The sequence below is a fragment of the Papilio polytes genome, unplaced genomic scaffold, assembly GCF_000836215.1.
Source record: "Papilio polytes unplaced genomic scaffold, Ppol_1.0 DF824381.1, whole genome shotgun sequence".
In the NCBI taxonomy this organism is placed as follows: domain Eukaryota; kingdom Metazoa; phylum Arthropoda; class Insecta; order Lepidoptera; family Papilionidae; genus Papilio; species Papilio polytes.
In genome coordinates this window covers 888137-910877 of record NW_013524823.1, presented here as the reverse complement: position 1 = coordinate 910877, position 22741 = coordinate 888137, and the positions used below count along the sequence as shown (strand labels likewise).

The 22741-nt window shown below is 34.6% G+C and overlaps 1 protein-coding gene across 9 annotated transcripts in view; it reads right to left on the bottom strand.

The window, feature by feature from the left end:
- Nucleotides 1–22741, bottom strand: part of LOC106099238 (protein phosphatase 1 regulatory subunit 12B) — a 31184-nt gene continuing 8443 nt past the window's right edge. Inside the window, exons 2-18 of one of the 9 annotated variants that reach the window (XM_013277709.1) lie at nucleotides 21137–21267; nucleotides 19561–19682; nucleotides 18965–19113; nucleotides 18066–18221; nucleotides 17447–17621; nucleotides 16085–16160; nucleotides 15461–15628; nucleotides 13674–13757; nucleotides 12081–12309; nucleotides 11328–11543; nucleotides 9233–9350; nucleotides 8489–8664; nucleotides 7259–7327; nucleotides 4462–4614; nucleotides 3855–3941; nucleotides 3560–3655; nucleotides 141–230 (exon numbers count right to left, since the gene is read on the bottom strand). In XM_013277709.1, the coding sequence (XP_013133163.1) occupies nucleotides 3560–3655; nucleotides 3855–3941; nucleotides 4462–4614; nucleotides 7259–7327; nucleotides 8489–8664; nucleotides 9233–9350; nucleotides 11328–11543; nucleotides 12081–12309; nucleotides 13674–13757; nucleotides 15461–15628; nucleotides 16085–16160; nucleotides 17447–17621; nucleotides 18066–18221; nucleotides 18965–19113; nucleotides 19561–19682; nucleotides 21137–21267 (2205 nt within the window). In that variant the 3' untranslated portion in view covers nucleotides 141–230. Of the gene's footprint in view, nucleotides 231–3559; nucleotides 3656–3854; nucleotides 3953–4461; nucleotides 4615–7258; nucleotides 7328–8488; nucleotides 8665–9232; nucleotides 9351–11327; nucleotides 11544–12080; nucleotides 12310–13673; nucleotides 13758–15460; nucleotides 15629–16084; nucleotides 16161–17446; nucleotides 17622–18065; nucleotides 18222–18964; nucleotides 19114–19560; nucleotides 19683–21136; nucleotides 21268–22741 lie in introns of those variants that run through there. The other 8 variants (XM_013277725.1, XM_013277717.1, XM_013277733.1 and 5 more) reach the window with 8 other exon arrangements.

The following is a 22741-nucleotide window of genomic DNA, read 5'->3' as shown; positions in this document are numbered from 1 at the left end:
TAAACTATAACTAAAAACACATTATAAATAAATTGTTGCTTACACGGTAGTATTTACACATCGTTAAAATAGGATTTGGGCACTTGTGTTATTGTGCCGTAGTTGATGTAGGGCGGGTAGAGGGGTACAGCTACAGGCGACTTTCATTTTGACAACTTGCTAATGACTCGGATAAGAGCAGAGTTTTCGTCTCTCAGGCGCTGGGTCTCCACTTGTAGCAAGGTCAAATTCTGAAAATACAATTACTACACATATTACACAGAATTGATACAAATTACATCTTTAAAAAAATCTTACATCTTCAATAATAGTTATTACAAACATTTTTAATTCAGCATTGTAGACAAACAATATTTATTTACTGTTTATTAAACTGCTTATATCATATCAAAACAAACTGTATTATTTGTTATTTCGAAAGCGTATTAAAACCTCAAATCTATATTACAAGGGGAGGTACATATTTTAGATACATATGTACATATGCGTTATATTTGAATACGTCTAAAACACACGATGTGTGCTGAGAAAACATTATTAAAGTTGGAATAGTATATAGTAAGGAATTAAAATGCTGATAACAAGTTTTAAAATATTATATCTTTACAAAAAATGTACTTTTTCGGAAACGAAACATTCCATTATATAATAAGAATATTTTATAAATTCCTCATATGAAATGGCTCCGTTCCTTCTAGTTTGGGTACCAGTCTGAGAGATGATCGCAAAGACATTTTTGTTGGCTTAACTCAACGAACCCGACTAACTGATTTATATGGGTGCAATAATATTATATTACATTACAATTTATAATACACAAAAAATAATGTTAATACATTTTAAACCATATATTTCCGCTCATTTGAAAAAAAAATATACTATTATAACTGCCAACATAGTTAGAGTTGGTCAAATTGTGACCATTTCAGTGTTTTGTTTATATTTTATGTGTTATTTCGCATAATCCGGTGAATGTTAAGACATACATAAAATTAATGAACAAATGTGACGAACCTGAGTTATTATAATGTATGCATGATATTTTATCTGGATCATAAGTGTATACGCATTAACCGTGAAATTGCACTAACCAAACACTTGTATTCATAAACATTTATCTATACTAATATAAAGAGGAAAGTTTTTAATTTTGGTATTTGGTTATGTATTAAAATAACTCAAAAAGTATTGGGATTTTAAAAATTCTTTCATTTTAGGAAGGTAATTTATCTGTGAGTAACATAGGCTATATTTTTAAAATTCAAGAGGACAAAGTCGCGAGCAACAGCGATTATGAATTGGAAACACTAGAAAATTAAAATACGGCATCCCCATTAAAATCCAGAAACTAATTCTTTATAATATTAAAAGAAGGATGGCAAAAATCATGGAACTCTATTTAGCTAGTCTAAGTGTCACAAATATTAAAGCAAACATAGGCTTATTTCGTCGCCGACGTTACGAAAACGTACTCAGGACTACTCCAAATAAGCCCTTTAATAAATATTTTTTTAGTCACTATTTCCAAGTGTTAACTTTCAATGACTACTGTTGTCTATTCATTGCAGAATTTCAGTAAGTATATTTATAGCCCTCTATTATTTCAAAGAGAATGAGCAGGATGGCGACATACAAGTGCTTCGACAGTGGAAAGCCACAGTAAAAATGGTTTCGGATGTTGCCAGACAGATTTCATGCATCACACGATTGACAACACTTTACGCTGGGCCCCGATAACTAATAGGTATTTATTGATATAACCCTAAAAACTATAATATATTAATTGATGCAGTGTTAAAAGCTTACTACATATTTTACAGCACACGACAATAATTAATAGTTAATGTAAAAACCTTAATAAAAAGAACAACTTCGAATTATAGTCTTACTTGGGAAATTCTTCATTAAATCCGTTTGTGCCAGAAAATACAAAATTGAACACGTATTTGGAACTCTCGAAGCGAGTTAAATAACGATGCTAAATTTATAAATGTCATATAAAGAATTTTGCAATTTAACTTGAAATTCAAAAATTACTTGAATTTGAATTGAAAAAAAAATATTGCGTAACTTATAATAATTACAACTTCTTTTTACCTTATCAGATCGTTAAAAGGCGAAGTTTATAATTAACTCTTATCCTATTTAAATACGTAGGTTAATAACAAAGCGCTTGTGTAGACGTAACCAAAACAAAATGTAACCGTATATCAACTGCAGTGATGCTTGTCTTAATGCATATTGTTGTCTTTGTTTTATCTAAGAGAATGAAAGGGACAAAGTGTGCATTAATTCAAGTGTCATGGCAGTCAAATCCACAATATAGTTATGTATGGGCACAACGCAGCGATCAGCGGGTCCGTTATATGTAGCCGGGAGGAGCCGGGATGTGCCTGCACAAGTGTGTTCAAGGCGCTTCACGCGTCACGTCACTAAGTAGCGAGCATTACCAACATAAAGTTTTGTTCATTTTTTTAACTTGTAGTGTAAAATTTTCAACGCAGTTATTTTTAAAGAAAAAAAAATATTTCATTAAAATTAATCTACCTTCAATATAATAGTAATTTTACAATTTTAACTACGGTTAAAACGTTGCATTTTATTGTTAATAATATTGATTGCGATAAATCATTAATAAGTTTGTTGTAACGTTTGTTATTATAAAAAAAATAATCTTTTGTAAACGCTGTGTACGCCTGTCATCTGTAAGTTCTGGGTATTTATTTTTCACAGTATATCTAAATTGCAATTGGTGTACCTTTCAAATAAATAAATAAATAAATCTATACAAATGAATAAATTCGAGTTTCTGTTTGTAATGTCAAAGGAAAAATTCCAGATTTCGAAGTGATGATGTATCTGCGTTGCTAATAACGAAAATCGCGTTTCAAAAATTTTTGTCTGTCTGTCTGTCCGCAAGCCGCGTTTGTTCCGGGTTATCTCCGAAACGGCTGGGCCGATTTCGACTGGACTTTCACTGGAGGGTAGCTGACATAGACCCGTATATCATAGCCTACTTTTTTTAACGGACGACGACGTGGACCGATTTAGACGATATCTAGGTATCTCGTAAAAAGTATATGCACGCGGGAATTTTATAGAAGACCATTTTTTTTAAAAATCAACGCTGACGAAGTTTGCGGGTGACAGCTCGTAAACAAATAAATAAATAAATAAGTTGGTATTGCGCGAGCCCGCGGCGCCGGCGCAGAGTTGGCCGTGAACACACCACGTGTACCTTTGAGGCACCTAACTAAGCATGCGCGCTGAACTCGGTTAAAGTATCTGTGAGTGGGGAGGGAGGGGGCTTAGCGCACGCCTCCCGGTGCGGTCGTCGGCCGAGGCTTTGTTCACAAGCTAACGACAGTTATTATTTTACCCTTGCCGTCTCATCGAAAATTAAAAAATAGTAGTTTAAAAAAGATGAAAGCTCTTTGATATAAATTATTGTGTATGTAATAAAACATGAGCAGTGTGAACTAGCCAAGGAGTTTGACCGTCAGCCGAGTGGTCGCGGCAGTCACCGCTGGGCGGTTGTTGTCAATCGAACACATTTTACCTATTTAGCGGAGTTGGTCAATTTGCTCACGACCCGCGTTAAGGCTCGATTCTCAGCTCTCAACCTTTCGTTCTCGGCTTTAAGTGTTTGCAATTGCTATAAAACGAATACCAACATTAAATCGTCGTAGCGAGGCGACCGCGTTCACGCTTTTTTGACCTATTACATTTGGTGAAAACTATGGCAGTTCCTACATAAAAATAGTTATTTCATATGTAAAAATAATATGTATATATATAGATATAGATATACTGTTGTTATTTGTGTATGTAAGTAAGAACAAATAATGGCTTACCTTCAACTCCTCTTCCATCTCGGACAACTTCCTGATCATTGCCCTTTTTTCTCGTTTATCACTTTCGTACATAATGGCATTATTGCCCTGGAAAATACCTTCAAATAAGGGCAGATTAATTTTGCAAAAGCTATTATACTACTATGTGTAAATACATATACACGATTACTAGAAGCTTTTAAAGCATGAAGATCAAACGTAGTAATGAGTGGATAGATACGTGAAGCCAAAACTTGCGCCAATCTGGCAATGCGCAATGCGTAAGTGAATAATATAATTAGTTAAGCGGTGGGCGAGAATTAGTCAAATGTTTGAAATAGGATCACATCTCTTATATACACGTTTTGCACACAATGAAATTTATTGACTGCCCCCCAGGGAGAGGAGAATAACTGAAATGAAAAGTTAAAAAAAAAACAAAGCAACAATAATCGTAGCATTAATGAAAGTCTATCATTCAAGACAATGTTTCTATTTAAAAATTAGAGAATTTAAGAATCCTTTCGTCTGAAGCCTCTTTTATTTATTTAGTATTTTGATTGCTTTCTCTGGAGGGTGCATCAATTGATATCACGTTGTATACAATACCATGATTATTTGGCAATACCTGCTCGTATTCTTTCTTTACTGCTTCAGTTTCTGCCAGTTTCTGTTGAGTGTTGAACAGCTGCACTTGAAGTTTTTTCACCTCGAGCATGGCATCTTCGTAAAGTTTTTTATAATTTAAGGCTGTATCCTCTCTCGGTTGCTCCCAATTTGACTGTAAGAAAGGAAATATAACAGGTAAATAAACTAAAAGTAATAGTCAACTAGAAACCACTATCATTAGATCATGATGGTATGATACGACTCTTTATGATAAATCTACAAATGGTATAAAGGTCATCACGTTACTTCATACAATAAGTTGATATCGGTATCATTCACAGAAGATTATAACAGAATATGATATTTTTGTACTGAAATTTATAATTTAAACGGTAAACATACACAGTATCCTTCTGAATCTAGAGAGTTGACACTCTGCGAACGTGAGTCGAGAGTGGCGGCTGAGTCGAGAGAAGTGAGGGAGCGGGAACGCTCTTTGCTAAGTCCGCGGTCTCTGTTAACCGAACGAGATTTTCGCTCCGGTCGTACAGGTGCCACTTCTGGAGCATCCGATTGCTCCTGGGATTTCGGCGGTGGGATACTTTTAACTTTGAAGTTCTTTTGGCTGGCTAATATTTTTTTGTCCAATTTCTTCAGGACCGGTGTCATTAAGTTCAATGATCCTAAAGTAGCACTACTCAAGTAAACTCCGCCGTAACCCGAACTGGTGCCCCCGTATATGCCCAGACTGGACGGACGGCCGAGACCGACCGTATAAGGATTGTAATTCCTGTACGCGCTAGACGTGTAGGAGTTAGAATAATTGTTTGTATAAGGGCGGTATTGTGAAGAGACCATGGAGCCCAGTACGCTCGGAGATGAGCCATAGCTCGAATTCAGGCCCCTCGGACGCGAAGTATATCTATCATGCTTTCGACTCATTTTCACTCACATCCCGTATAAACGCGAAAACACAGACACAAATAATACTACGGGCGAACGGTACGCGACATGAGAACACACTGAATGTTTTTCAAGTTCTTATAAATCTATGCGGTGTGGAAACGTTGTTGACGCCCACGCAGAACACAGGTCTGTGAAACTGTGTGGGAGATGCCCATGACGCTGCCTGTGATATTGAAATGGGAGCTTTCTATCGTCATTTCGAAAATCTGGAGTAATTCGTCAGACGCGAGAAAAAATACGACACGCTTTGCAGTTTAGGACTTCAATGTTCGAATTCGTGAGTGCAGTTCACGAATTAAACAATGTAATAAAATCTCATTACATAACTTAAAAACAAGTAAATTAACATGAAATAACACTTCCGAGATTATGTGCGCACATTTATAAATTTTTAATTTTAATTTCAATTCTAATTCCGAATCGCTAATAATTGTATTTGTGCTAAATTGCAGTAGCACGTGGTAATGCCTTTTGTTGTTAGGTCGACGACGAAAATAAAATCTATTTTCAAGTTTAAACAGATTCCCGTTCGGTATACTGCATGACCCAAATACTGATTTGTTTGGTCCCGTCTAATGTATATGACTGGAATTCTAAACCACATTATATCTGCTCACGTATTTACATATACATAAATGCCATTGTTTGTGCGTATGTCTCTTCTGTATTTCGAAATCACTTGTCAAATTTTAAACATCTACGGACTCCAGTGGAAATTAAAAATGAAAATATAATCTTTTTTAATCACTAAGACATTATTTTGACTTTGGCTTACAAAGTTCTATCTAGAGTTATAAACTTTTTTTTCAATACCAGTCTCTTAGTTTACTATGGATCTGTGATTAACAAGTTTTATGTTGTTAATAAATAAAGTTAAGCTCAAAGAAATGGGGACGTGAACGGAATAATAAGAAACCAAAATGGAAATATAAGGAGGGAAATATTGTTTTAAGATAAAATTATACAAAGGAAGAAATAAGAGTAGCGAGAGTGCGTCATTCGGCCATGTGTTCACTAAGATGTGCCGTCATCGACCGATATATACACACTACAGTTTGATCATTCTCAGAATTCGTTTATAACATCAATCAATTTGTCATGACTAGGGAGTTATAAACATTGATATTGTTCCGATAGTGTATAGACTTTAACAACAAATAGACATATAAATAGATAAATCAGTTGTAAATACAAACAAATGTACTTGAGGTGTTCGCGGTTGACGTACGAATTTATGGGTCATTTAGTATGTACAGTACCAATTGGATTCAAGCCAATACGTCAATATTGGATCGTAACTGTTACATATAACTGTTGTTTTACTCACTAAGAAAATGTCTTATAATAACAAAACAACGTTATTGAACATTTAAATTTCAGCGGCATCTTTGTTTCTTAACAATCAGTGTGTATAATATCGAATCTTTTTTAGATGACGTATTTTAATTGAAAAGAAATAAAACAGGATAATCGAACATAAACACTTGTCAGAAAATGGCGAAGCAACCGTCGCCTACAGACATCTGCGATTGCATTGTACAACCGAAAGGAAAATTTGCTCAACAGCTAAGAAATAATTCGAATAAAGGAACATTCAATCAAAGATACAAGTCATAAAAATGTCAGTAATTACATGAACATTAGTTAGATTAATATTTTATTATGATGATCAACATAAACCTTCCTTTTTCCCTGCGGACTCGGCGTAAAGTAGTGTATGTTTATAAGCCGTCATATCTGAATTCATTTTTCTTATTTCACACAACCCGCCTTTACTTTATTCGGATTTCTTCTAATCAAATAAAGATCTTTCTCTATATAAAAATGAATAAGATAAGAAAAACACTTACTGATTCGGTTTTTATGGCAGTATTTTCTTCTTCCAAATCGCCGCTAGCACCTCGGTCGTTGGTGGAGTCCTGGAACAATGACATTGAATAATAAAGTAATGCAAATACACAGAAAGTTAATCGCAGAAACGGCTGGGCCGATTTGACCAGACTTTCACTGAAGGGGAGCTGACATAGACCCGCAAATTATAGCCTACTTTTTTTATTAATAATTAATCTAATTTCCATTATTTATATTCTTGTAGGTAACTCATTAAGATTCAATTCAAACGTTTTAATATTTATTAAATATACTATCTTCATATTTTATAAAACTTTGAGTTTAAGGACTTAAATTTGAAAAAAGAAATCTTTTTTTTATTTAGCTTATAAATATCTTCTTTGATGATTTTAACAAAAATGGGAACTGTTCTTGCGTCAGTTATGTGTTATTTATTAACTAATCTTGGCAAATATCCAGCGAACATTTTTCGTGTTGTGTTACATTATTACATCGTCTTCTAAGAACGTTTTTTTTTAAAAAATTTCATAAAAACAATCTCTAAACGCATCATGTGATTTTTCCTCAAAAAAAATTTGTTGTGCAACATAAAACAATGATATATTTTTGAAGTACACGATAAGATTTAAAAAAACTCGTTTCCCGTGTAAGCTTAAAGTTTTAAATTTAAAATGTTAAAATTCAAATACATCTGGAAGCTTTAATGCGGCTCGTAGTTTTTGTCCCTTTCCCGCATGACAACCTTTTTCAATTTATTACCCCTAAGTTTGATAGCGTGAAAACAGATAGCCTAAAGCCTGTCGTAGGTTTAGGGCTTTTCTTAAAAATAGAATAATTAAAACTAAGCAAGTAACTAATAACTAAGTGTGTGTTTACACTATTATAATAGTATAAATGTTAGTCTTTTTTATTTCTATATCTATATTTTTTTACAATTTATTAACATAGTAATCATACCATATATACTATATATATTAACATTATAATTTTTTTTCTGTGAAATTAATGTGAAAGTTTAGATGGATGGATGTTTGTTAGAGTTTGTAGCCTAAACGGCTTAACGGATTTAGATGAAATTTGGCATAGACCTAGAGGATAGTCTGGAAGAACATTTAGGTTACTCAGTTTTTTTTAATTCCACGCCGGCAGAGTAGCAGGCGAAAGCTAGTTGACTTATAAAAAAAAAAGAATTTATTATCATTAGATGTTGCAGTAATATGAATACTAACTTCAAAGTCCACTTGTCCCACGCCAGTGGAGCGGCGCTTTGACCGGCGGCGGCGTTGGATAACATTTTGCGCTGCCTGAGTAGCTGGCGACGCGACAGTGCACAATCCGAGATCACTACCCAACGAACACGTCTCTGTCGCTTCGTTCTCTCTTTTCACAGTCTCCTTCTCGTCTTCTTGCAAAATTCAATGAATATTAAAGCCTCGAATCACATTCACTTCGATGAAACCAAACATTTTGTACTTTAACTGAACCAGTAACGTGTTAAATTTTACTAAATTGTAGTGAATGGTAAGTTGGATGGATGAATGTTAAAATGTATTTCCAGAAGAGCTCAATGGACCTCAATGTAATTTGACATATATAAATGTCACACACACAGTCTAAAAGAGAACATAGGCTACTTACAAAATTTTTGTTTAATTTCGCGCGTGTAGTCATGGGCAACAGCTATTGTTTATATAAGAATCTGACAAAGGGGCAGAGACAAATTTAATCCTCTTATCACTTTAATGGTAAATATATACAGATACAGAAAATTCACTGCTTCCACAGGGTTGGAAATTAAAATCAGGGATTCTGGTGATATTCCATCTTAATGCTAAAGCCGTTTGAAAGTTTGGTATATAGCTGGGATATAATATCCCAGAAAGCAGACAATTAGTGTAGATTCTAATAGCGATACTCTCTGCTAGTTTAGTAACAACAATCATATATGTACGTATTTTATTTATATGTATTACCTGTTCTGTTCAAGGAAGCTGTCGCAGTAGATGCAGGCGAGCGGCGCACATAAACTGTAGCCTCGGTCGCCGCTTGGGGTGGTGGTGCCACCGTTGCCGTACTCGCCTCACCCACCTCCTCCAATAACAAAAAAATCAAGTTAAAACGCATTGTTCACATACCAAAATTATTTTTTTTTACAACGTAAAAATAATCCAACAGCATTTTTTAAAATATAAATTATACTAAGCAACAACAACACTGTGATAAAGCATGTTATTGGTAAGTCTATATTGTTACATTTAAGAGAGTCAATACAACAAAACAAGTTTTAAAACAGATAAATTAACTTAGTCAATAGAGGAAAATATTATTCTAGTTACTTTTAAGTGCGAAAAAAACTGTATTACAATTAAATATTTATCGACTATAATTTCAATAACATCTAGTGAGGTTGGACGTCTGTTATCACATGCTGATGTGAGACATATGATTTTATTTACTAAAACATGGTCAAGAATAACATGCAGATGAAGATATAATTAAACAATCCCAACTAGTAAATTCCACAAGAAAAATCACAGCTTAACTTTAACTTTATATTAAAACACTAAATATAAAACATGCAGACTCGATCTAATAAGTATATCTTCACGCAAACCTCTAAACAATTATTTAATTATACAAAAAGATACTTTTATGTAAAATTTTAGATAAAACAGAAGAGACGAATTTTAGCTAGCAAGGAATAATAAAGAATTCAGTTCACAACAATGCAGCAAGGAATAATAAAGAATTCAGTTCACAACAATGCAACTAAAAATCCTAATAAAAACACTGAAACAGGTTTATAATAACCACAAACAAGGTCACAATCAGACACGACTATCAATTGCAGAACGACTATAAATTTAACAATTATGATTAAATGCAGAAATTAAATTGATTATAATTAGTTAAGTTATCTGCCTTTGAGACAGTTATCTAATAAATTATATTTGCCATTATCAGAGCTAGAAGTTGGATTTCTCCGGTGCCAGATAAAATTACGAAAAAAATAAACTAATTGTAAACCAATAATTTCAAGCTATTTCTCACGTCATCTTCAGAGCAATTCATAATCGTGTTCCATACGTACGGATATCATATGTTCTAAAAATGTATAATCTTTCGTCTTTTAAATTGCACTTACATATGTAATATAATCTATTCTAATCAATATTTCGGACCTTGTTAAAAACTCAACAACACGGCAACTCCTAGATGGTCCGAGAATATGACAATAAAAGTTGAATCGCAGCGGAAAAATACATAACTAGTTAAAGTCAGTTCCGGTAAGTTAACCTCTGCAACATATATTAAATTATGTTATGTCCATCCGTGGATAAAAAATTTAACATTATGTATATAAAACTCGTTTACGGTTGCCGACTTAAAAGGATTGTGCAAAAACTAAAAGACAATATGCATATGACACCAAATTGTACCGAACTTTTTAAGTATTGTTACTATAAAAACATACCTTTAAAGATTTTTTTTAATATAGTGAGATTTAGTGACTAAATTTAATGATTTAAAAGTGTGTTCTTTTTAATTCCGTCGCTAAGTTCTAAAATGCAACGCTATTGGTCGAAGCAAGTGACTAATCTATTATGGCGTCGTTGTGTTATCAATACAAATTAATTACCACTTATTTGTACCAGAAATAATAATAAGGAATACATTTTTGACTTTTGATAAACTCTGAGAACCAATGAGATACTTTGATGTTTTTTATCCTCGTACATCGAAGTGACATCTGAGCGAATGAAATGAATGAAATGCATTGAAATATGACGATTGACGTCACGTGTCTCATGTCAACTCCGGTCGCGTTTGAGTCGCATGGTGGCAAAATGGTGGTAATTTCATTTTATTATTTTTAGCTCAATGATGGAATAATTACGAGTAATTTTTTTCTGGTTATTTTATAACAAGTAGAATCGTTTAAAAAAAGAAAAAAACATGCATATTCCCTATTACAGCATCCGTTTGGTTAAAAGTGAGAACGTAAATTGTACATGACGTATGATATCCGATAGGTATGTAATGGTATAGCGTGAGTGGTCTATAGACCTTGTGTGCGGGGTCGAGGCGCAGCCGCCACGCGGGGCGACGGTCGCTATGCGCGGCGATGGTTGCCGCGGCGGTGGCGGGGGCCGGGGGCAAGGGCGGGGTGGAGTTCGAGGCGTCGGCCAGGGCGCAGGACAAGGCGTAGGTCGGGTGGGCGACCCGAGCGTTTACGCACGCCAGCGCCACCGCTACTGCCACATCACTCGCCCTCGCGCCTCTCTATACATCGATACATCCATACATGCTGCTCATAAACTCTTATTTGTTTGTATAATTCATACGAATAAATTACTTCGATTTGCATTACAATTTTAAAGAGACAATAAATTTCTCTTTAGGCGTTTTTGAAATGATATCAAAATTCAATATTATTACTTTTCGCAACGAATATATGAAGTTTTTGTTGATTAAAAGGCACAAATATGACATATAAACAAGTCTTGTAAAAAAATATTTTTAAACAACATTAATACAAAACTTAGTACATCGAGGGGAGTAGCTCTGTAATTTATGAAAATGTATATTTTATCCAATGGGCATTATTAATATTTCTGTAACAAACATAGGGAATTCGTATTAAATGTAACCAACCAAATAGACAAAAGGCAAAATTGTAATTAACACAAATTAAACACAATTGATTTTAAATGGATACATATTTACAAAATAAAAAATGGAAGGGAAATAAAAGGTTAAGAATTATATATTCGACATGAATAAACTGTACAAAACAATAGGTTATTTCAAAACACTTACCAAATCGGTGTCGGCGTTAACATTATTGGTTGGAGGTTCGGAATTATTACAAGCACTTGATGTGGAAGCTTCAACAGGGGCGTTGTTTTTGTTTTTCACGAGCTGTTCCGCGGATTTTATCTCGTCCAGTGTAACTCCCTGCGTCGAACGCCGCGTCTCGCGCACACGTTTTGCGTGTGCCTTTCTTTGGGTCTCACTTTCATCATCACGCACCGGCGGTACGAATGTCCTTAAAAATATTATTATACATTACAATTACATAAAAAATATAATTAATAAAAATCACACGTATCTCTCAAACGTAAACCATGCACACGTTGAAAACTTGTGAACACTAAAAATACAACGAAAATGCCATGCATATTTACGTCTATAATAAGGTTGGTGAGAATCGCAAAATATAAAGGGAACAGCAAACAATAAAATAAGCTCTACAAAAGAAACACACATATATTAACTTGAACACGGAACCACAAACAGTCTACTTCGGAAGATACCGAGATAAGTTATTATGAAGTTAAAAGAGAAACTAACAATAACGAAAAATTGTCTTAAAACATAAAATTCGACTATTTAAACTTTGTAAAACAAATAATGCCAATCATATTTACTTCTTTTTTTTAATCATTGCAAATCTATTTCAAAAACCATGAACCCTCGTAACACTACGAAAAAGATAACTGAACTTGACATAAATTAAGCTAATTTCTTTTAATCTGGATTAGTTTATATAATTGGATGATTTACAAAATGTTAAATGACAGTTTACAATTCTAGTGCAATGTATACGTTAAGAAGTGTTTTCGTGTTCAAGAAAATACAAATCAGCAATAGCGTAGGTACTTGAAGAAATTCTTGAATATGTTGCCGGGCGACAGTTTAGTTGGCGTTGTCGTACTCGGGGTCGATTCACTAGTGTTCGACTCAACGGTCTCGGTTGAACTGCCATACAACAACTAGTTAAAATCTAGTTATCATAAAAATGTATTCTAATTCCAAATTCTATGCTTAAAATAGTTATAATCTACTACATCTTGTAATAAGTATCCATCAATTTATTTGTAAATTAATGACATTAAAACAACGTTTTCCATTTGGTGTCAAAATAACTAGACAAATCGGGATGTAATTTTGGCAGGGTATTCAGAACGACTACCTATTTTAAGTCATACTCATTTTGTGCAACTACGAATCTTACTACACCAACATGCATCGAACTGTGTAGAAAATAGAATGCGTTTACACACTGATGTTCGTGAATTTATCATTAACTTTTTGAGTTCTATAAGTTGTCCTTAGTCTAAATAGATAGCATTTTTTTTAATACACTAATAATAAATCAACAAATTAAAGTTACTCAAAAGTAAATATATGGATAAAGATACTTTAAAAAATTCAAGTTCAATTTACCTCACATTATATTACTTTTACTATTATTAAAACTGGTTACTAATAACAGTAACACAACTTGAAATTTTATCTTACATTTTAAAACGAGTAGACACATATACCCCTACTTTTGAAAAACTATGAAAATTAAATAAACATTATCTTTATGGGGCATTTTAAGTATTAACAGAGTAAAGTACTTACTTCCTCCTGATCGTTACATAGGAGCTGTCGCTACGCGGGGAATTATAGATCGGCGTCGTATCACTCTTTTCCTTGTTGTTATTGCTATTGAAAAACAAAAATAAAAAAAACATTATTTATAATACTAAATCACAAATTTACTCAATATTTTGATACTAGTATCTAAATTTTGAACGTGTTTTGAAACATCGACAAGTCGCTTTCCAGAACACAAATTTAAATGTACTTTTGGGGTCGCGTAAAAGGATGTGAGGGAGAAAACTGCGTAGTGCTCAGCTCATGAAGAACCAACAAATAGACACAGACAATGACCAATCAGTAAATGTTTTTATTTACATTATCTATAACTATACATATAATAAAATTGTCTGTGTATCTGTTCGCAAGCCGCGTTGTTCCAGGTAATCTCCGAAACGGCTGGGTCGATTTTGAGGGACTTTCTCTAGAGGGTAAACGATATGCACGAGCTACTTGTTATTTTTTTCGCGCTGTCATAATGGCGACCGATTGCTATGGACGGGTGGATCAATTTTGACGGACTTTGACTGACCATTTTTTTAATTCGTCTCTAACAACTTTGAGGGCGACAGCTCGTTATAAAATAAACGATGATCAGAAAATGCACATTTATCAATGGATTGAGGATAAAGCAAAAGAGAGTACGTATTAACAAAAAAAAATACATGTCCATAAAAATTATATGTTAGTAAGTTATGTGTCATGTTTTGATTACTTTGTTAAAATAGATGTCGTACTGTGACCAATGAACTTGATTTACACAGACTACATATACAGTCCTCACTTATACAGTACATTTCATTTATAACACACTCCTGTTTCGATATTGTGAATACTTTCAATATATTTGTAAAAGTAAATTCTTATTATAGCGAATCAGCAAACTATAGTTACACAGAAAATATTTTACTTAAGCATCTTGGTTATGGTATAATGGTTTTTTTTTACAATAAAAGGGGGCAAACGAGCGGCAAGAATACCGAGTTGGTCAACGATGCCCATGGATGTACAGAGGAACACCAGGGGAAATACAGATGCGTTGACGACCTTTGAGAAAATGATAGGCTCGCTTATTGAAGGACCCTAAGTTGTATTAGTTTGGAAATACCGCCAAGGATAATTGTTTTTATTCACAAGATACATGACAGACAAATTAAAAAATTAGTTACTCCACTCTATGTAGGATTAGTGGACCAGGTTTTGATAATCCAGGTAGTTCGACCATTAGTCATTACATTCGCCACTGTTCCAATTATGTCACATGTCACGCAATTCTTCTTTACATTTGTAAATCTTTGCTCCTCACACCACTCTTCTTTACTGTCAATCTTATGATTAGTAGGTATTAGTACCTACCAAAGACTTTCAGATTATAATATCTAGATAGTACAGCCGGGAAAAATGACGGTGTTCCACCTTAGAAGCTACAATTGAAATGAGACGCGATACGAATTCATTACAACTAAGCTTATAAATATGTCTTTGCGATAAAAGTACTAAGTAGGATAGGGATACACGGCTGGTTTCTTATTATTATTATCGGTTTGTTTGCACCACTCACTGCTATCTAATTAGTTAGTGAGAGGCATAGTTTGTCTCGTTGCAACAAACAAGGTAATTTTTCCGGAAGTGGAACGCCGCGGATTTCCGCGATTGTACATCACGTAACATCGTATAATTATAACTGAAATACACTGTATTGAGTACTTAAGTGGAAACAATCAATATCTTTGGCCCCAGCATATCCCAATAAAATAGTAGCGCGGCACCTGTTTGGTTCTTCCTTGTTAGTATGGCCTGCTGGGCGGTTAATTTTGCATGTTTTCCTTTTAGCTTCGCCTGATGTAGAAGGTAGGCTAGACTGCGGCGCCATGGGCGGTATGGATGAGCACGATGATGCTTTAACGCGTTCGGCGACGGTGCGGTAACGCTGAGAGCTGTTCGCATACATATAACCACTTTACCCCAGAATTTCACTGCACTCACATTTGTATTATATCATATTGTCATCCCTTACATTCTCTTTGATTAAACAAAGACGACATTACGTATATACAAAAAAAGAATATTCTAACTAAATTTTCGAACATTCGACCAAAGATATCAAAACCTAAAGAAATACAGTTTGACCAAGTAGCTATTTTATTATCGTTGACCATTTTCTATATTGAACACGATATTAAAGATATCCAAAATATTATGAAGCATGACTTTTTTTACACAAAGGTAAGTTTTTCATTAAAGTTCTGAACCATGCATGCATGTAGTACTATTATTCTCCGAGCAGATCATGTGCCCAGAATAATAAATCTGTTAGTTGCGATACAATGCCAATTTATTACGGTGAGTGTTAATTCCATGTATTTTTACAAATATTAAAAGCGTTTACTCACGTTTTATCGGTTTCGAAACTGTGCGTTCGCCTTAGTGCCAATTGATTGTTGGCAGCTTGTTTTGCAAGCGATTCCCCTGTAATAGCATACAATATTATATTATTTGATGTCATATTTTTTATATCTAATATAAATATTTCGATACTATTACTGGCAGTTTGAAAATTACTTCATGAGCAATACTTGTCACTGCATAAATTAATCAATACAAGGGATCACATTCAGTTTATCAGAATCAAATCCTCCTAGTGTCCCATGATAATTGAGCATTCATTTAATTACTTCATGCACTACTTTACGACCCCACTACGAAGTCTTAAACGAATCTCAAACACATCGTAAACTCTGCTTGCAATTTGACATACATCAACACAAATGAAATTTGAAGTTCACGCGTGTTTGGCCTTTTAAAAAAACATTTACTTACACAAATTAAAGACAAATCATTTGACAAATCATTATTTCTATTACCAGACGAAGACAAACACAAATTTGTTATATTTTTCTTTTCTAACTAATTGATAACTATGTACCCATTTAATACCCATATTTCTTAGACAACACGGTATAATATACTATCGTTAGTAGTCATGCTAGTAGTTTCTATTTATATTTAATTAAAAATGAAAACTAATGTTCATATGCAAATAACTTTCACAACACAAAACCGCAGTCTCGCGCCTCAAAGAATTAGAAAGAATCAAATATCTATACCATTAAATTCGCTGATTTAATACACTTAAGTATATATTTCTAATAATATTGCATTGCGCACAAGTTCGTGTACACTGCAGTATTAACTGTTTGTAGAGAATGTTTTGATAATGCCTAACCGTTAGATTCCATCACCGCACAATACCAATTTCCTTTTTAGTAATTAACAATGTCCTTTCCATTGAAATTTTCTCCTGTTTACTTACGAATGTCTCGCATTCTAAAACGTCTGACACGCAAGCAAGGAGGGATGTGGATGTTTCTTTTTGTCCTCAAGCAATTGTAATATTTCGCTGTGTAGCAGTAATGAACAATGTCAATATGCGTGATAATGAACAATGAACTTTTCGATACCGAATTTTGATTCCGTTAATGTACTATATCGAATACAATGCGCAATATTTCTCACAAATGTTTTCAATGTCATTATTTAAATAAAGTTGTGAGAACACGAAAACATTTGTAAGAAATAGGTTAAGAAATGTGAAGTTATTTAATAAAAATTAATAATGATTATGAAAGAAAAGAAATTTCAAGCATTGATGTTTCCAAGCTGATTGATATTCATTAATATTATGCGAAAGTTAAGCATTATTTTAAGAAAACATGTAAATATATATGTATATATATATATATATATAACTTTACCGTTAACGTAGGTCGGCATTTGGTGCTCGCCAGTAGGATTTGGCTGAGGACGTTTAAAACTGCCGGTCCTTGCTCTTGTGTTGTCTACCATAAGCCCCTTACGACGCGCAGTCATCGCCGCTTCTTTCAGAAAAGTGGCGATTTTCGGGTCCACAATCTCCACGCAGGTTTGTCCCTGAAAATGCATACAATCAGCAATTAAAACTATGACAGAATTTAAAAATCAGTAATTGTGAACATAGTGGCTCAAGGTTTTAAGGACTTGACTATTAATCATGTTCGAATCAGGTTCGAATACCGCCATGTAACAATGTGTTTTTCGATTTTGTAATTTTATACGCACATAATTTACCCGACTTCTTACGTTAAAAGAAAACGTCGTGATCCCTCCACATATCAGCGAAATTCAAAGATATGTGTAAAGTGAAGCCGCAGTGGGTCAGCATGGTTGACTAGGGTTCAAAGGGTCCAAGGCTCAAAGGCCGTCAATGGGGTAGCATAATGAGCTGGTGATAATTATGAATTTAATTTAATGAGTGAAGTTATGTGATACATATTGTCATTAATATACATATTTTATAGATTAAGAAACTATATCGAATAAGAAGTATTTACTAACCGAATAATTCTTGATATCCAAGTTTGCACCTTTATTGATTAAAAGTGTAGCCACTTCTTTCTGCCCCCACAGTGCTGCAGCATGAAGAGGTGTCCACCCTTCATAATCTATGCAATTGACATCAACCTTGCAATTTTCGATAAGAGTTTTCGCCACCTGAAAAATTAGTTTTTTTTTTTATAACATAAGGTGGCAAACTCGGAAGCGGCCACCTGAATCCACCGAAATGGAAAGCGACCGCTGCACATAAACACCGCAATTGCAGATGCGATGCCTGCCCTTATCCGACAGAGGAGGAGACGCACATAAAGAGGATATTTCCCCTTCCTATTGCATCTCCTCCACCGTCAAATCCACTTCCCCTTTCCATCCTCTCCTTATATGAAAAGGGCGGTAAAGAGTAGGGATTTAAATTAAGCCTCCGGAACCACACTCATCAGACGAAACACGGAATTGCTTCCATTTGACGCCTGTCTTCTGTGTGGTCGTGGTATTACACCGGGTGTACTGGCCCATTCGTGCTAAGATGCTAAAGCGGGCACTTCTACTTCTTCGTATCTTCATTGCTGAAGGTCGTGCTTGCCCTGGAATCGGATGTCTGAATCCGATATTCGCGAAAAAGAAGGCGACGATACATAAGTAATAGGAATAATGCATTTTTAATCAGCTCAAGTATTTAGTTAAATTATCATCATCGATACGACATTAGTTGTAAGTTAGAGGTCGCATCGTAATTTTATTAACTTATATATGTCAAACAAGTCAAACTGATTGAGTAAAGCCAATCGAATCTGGCAAAATTATCGAGACAAGAGACTGATAGTAATCGTCAAATCACTTCGTTGCCATGTCACCGTCCTGTGTCATATCGTGAAGTCATGAAGTAAAATCATACTTACTTCTAAATATCCTTTAGCAGCGGCCACGTGCAAGGGAGTTCCTCCTGTTTTCGGGTCACGCACTTCAACATAGCCATTTTCTGCCCAATGTTTGGCGTCCGTCAACATGGCGGCTGACTCTGCTTTGCGGCATTTTTCACAATCAATCCCTTAAAAATAAATTAATAACCTGGTTTATTTTAAATACTAATATTACAAAGAGGAAAGATTTCCATTTTTGTATGTATTGTTATAATAATAAAAATTCTTTTGCCATTTTCAACATAGGCTATATTTTTCTTTATTTTTTAAATTCACGCAAGCGAAGTTGCAAGCGACAGCTAGTTTTAACCCTTAATTGAAACGGGTAGTAAATTGAATATAGATCAAGGGAAAGATAAAGAATTTTTTTTAAATAATCTACTGGGTGTGAAAGAGAAGACTGATGTATTAATGCATCATCGTGCATTTAAGGTTTAAACATTATACTATGTTTCAATCAGAAACATTCTTGTCCAGGGTGTGTTTAATATTCTTGATTTTTTGGTACATACTACTCTACTTTTTCAGATTGTAATAAAGAAAAACACAGAGACGAACGTATAACATCGTGATACCTTGCGACTCTATCGCCTGTCTAAGCAGTACACGCATACTTTCAGGAATATCCGCCAGGTCGATGGGCAATTCCCCATCATAATTTACAGCAGCCACGTCCGACCCGTTCTCGATCAGGTACCTGAAAAACAAAACATTGATTATGTAATTGCATTAAAAAAATCTTAAAGAGTATGTAAGTCATCGATGCAGTATATAATTTATAAGATTCTCTATCCCCTAATCCGTATTGCTAAGCTAGACTAGGATGACTATTTATTTGGTTAGGGCTCTATAAACACCACCACGGCGGCACCAGCGGGCGAGGCGGGGTACCTGAACCTGCATTTCACGGTTCCGTCTCAGTGGGGCGCCTTAGGGCGCAGCGTCCCGATTTATTGGAACGCATCGAGGGCTTCTTCCCGGGGCGGTCAGTGGGGCGTCGCGGTGGCAAGCGAAAGCGATCCTGTGGCGTCCCACATAATAGCCAGGGGGAACAGAGGGGTTTAGTCGGTATGTCCCATTATGGGGAGAGTCCCACATAGCCCGTGCCTGCCCCAAAGCAAGAGAAAAAAAAGGATAACTATGTATCACAATGTCCACATATACTAGTACAGTACCCACAGCAGATGGTGTTTGCACTGATTATCCCACTTACAGAAAAAAATGTCTTGTTCCTAGCAGCGAGATTAACACCGTCTCTCTTACAAGCTGTCCGATCATATTTTTAAAACTTTTATCACTATAAAATTCATTTTAATCAACAGAAAAATTCATGACCAACCACGATAATAAATATATGTTACTAATATAATAAATGCGAATACTTTAATGGATGTATTCCTGATATGTAACTCCAAATCTTTAATTACATGAAGTGTATCTACCATACATTTACTAAAAATCTACTGACTCCTAGAATCCCTCAGTAACAGCGTGGAGATATTAAGACTTATGTTTTTTCTGCAATTTCACGAATACGAAGCAACTACTTTGTAAGAGAATAATTGTCTAGTAAAATGTATAGCGGAGAATTGTAATTTCATCATTCTCTCATTCAGCTAACAGATGGTGCAACGATAATTTGTTTTAATAAATCACGGGTTATGTAAAATTACCGTTGCGATATATTAAAACAATTTCTTTACGCAATTCGATTTATCTTAAAGTTATGAATTTGAATACTGAATATTATTTGATAAGGAGCGCACTACGCTCGATGACCCACGGGCTGCCAATGGTCAAAAGAGCATGGTCATTTGGCTAAAACTAATAAAAATTACCACGTTGTAGTCTCATAGATACATAAATTTGTATAATACATATCACGCCGTATTTTTATAAGCGACTAGGTCCCACCAATATAAACCTGTTAATTTTTACATATCTGCTTTAACGAATAAAATAAAACAAAGATGTAATAATAGCGTTGTATGCCGTCTAGCGTGTTCTGCTCTGTCACGTAATAATTTTTGTTATTTGAAAGGTGAGCATTTGTTGTCTACAGTATATGAGTGTTACCAGATTTTGTATTAAAGAAAAGAACAAACAACACAGTAATAATTATAATATAAATTCGCTTGCAGAAATAGTTACCTCGCAATACTGTCGATTCCGCAAGACGCTGTGGCGTGTAAGGGGGTCCAGCCCTCGTTGTCGCGTCGGTTGACGTCAGCGCCGTGGCTGACGAGGAACTCCACCATGTCCATATTATCATCAATGCACGCCTGAAAAATTGTGCTTTAAAATAAATCACGGTCAACAATGCTTCAAAGAGGTGATTATCGTAGAAGAGTATTGGCATATCCTGCGCTTTGAGCTGATTGAGGAATTGTGAGTGAGTTTTGAGAAGAAATCCCCATGCTACCACGACTGCAAACCGAACCATAATTTTATGCTACTCTTATAACACAGAAATGTGGGTTAAAAGAAAATATTGGTACCATAACAAAAATGTTATGCTGTATCGGGCTTGTTGAAAGTAGGAGTAAAAGTTTAAAAAGATATACTTTGTTAATTGGAACGGTTAGTAATAATATATCAAATGAAATAAAAAAAAGCATTCGTTAATTAAGAGTTTTATTGACATCACTGACTGATTAACAATATTTATTAAGCAAGCCAGTTTAAATACACACATAGGAGCTCTGCAAACACAGTGGACATGTGTATTAATAATTTATGGAATAGCTTCGATCATTAAGATTAACCTCCTAAAAATGTATAAAAAGGAATTCAATTAACAAGTACCTAAACAAAAATAGGTATAAAGTATCCCGCTAAAACGCGCCAACAGGCGTTTACGCCAAATATCTCTAAAATACGTCACATATTTATAATTTATAATCTCAGAAGGCGCGCGCAAATCACTGTTACACAAGGTTTTATTCGCTTTGGCGCTTGCACACAGCTATCTCATTAACTTGGTTAATTTGGTTGGTAGCTAGTGGAAGATCGATTACGACTGAGGCTCATTGATTGGAGTTCACATTCACATGATAATGGCTAAGAATTAATGTAGTTTTAATGGAGTGTATTTAGTTTAAAACGAATCATATTGTTTTTAAAATATCATTAATGAATTATAAATACTATCTTCAGTTTATGCTCAGTTTTGAAGCATGAGTACACCCCCCCCCCCCATTAGCGAAATTCAAATGTAATTACTTTTTTTAATTTTACATATAAATAGGCCATCATATATTTTAATTCAATTGGAGTTCACTGTGATAGCCATAGACTTCCAATGAGACCTCATCCAATTCCAATTATAAATGCCAAAGTTTAGATGGATGAACGGATGTTAATTAGAAGGTACCTCCAGAACGGCTTAATGGATCTCCATGAAACTTGGCAATGACGGAGAACAAAGACTGAAAGAACACACCAGCTACTGACTGAATTAGATAGTTTAATCTGCACTGATGGAGGCGCGGACAAAAGCACATTTTGTTCATTAATTGTAGCCAAGAGACAGAAATTGGTGGACATGAGCTAAAGTAAAAAAAATTAAACAACATTGTGTCTTAAATAATAAATTAATAATTTCGCTTGGTCTTAATCGCTATCTCATTACAGTATTGAGATATATCAGTTATTCAGCGCGACAGTGAAAACATATGCAAAACTATTTAAACAATTATTGATATACAAACATAATAGATAAACTGCAGTAGCCTCAAGATGTTTTAAAGCAAATGA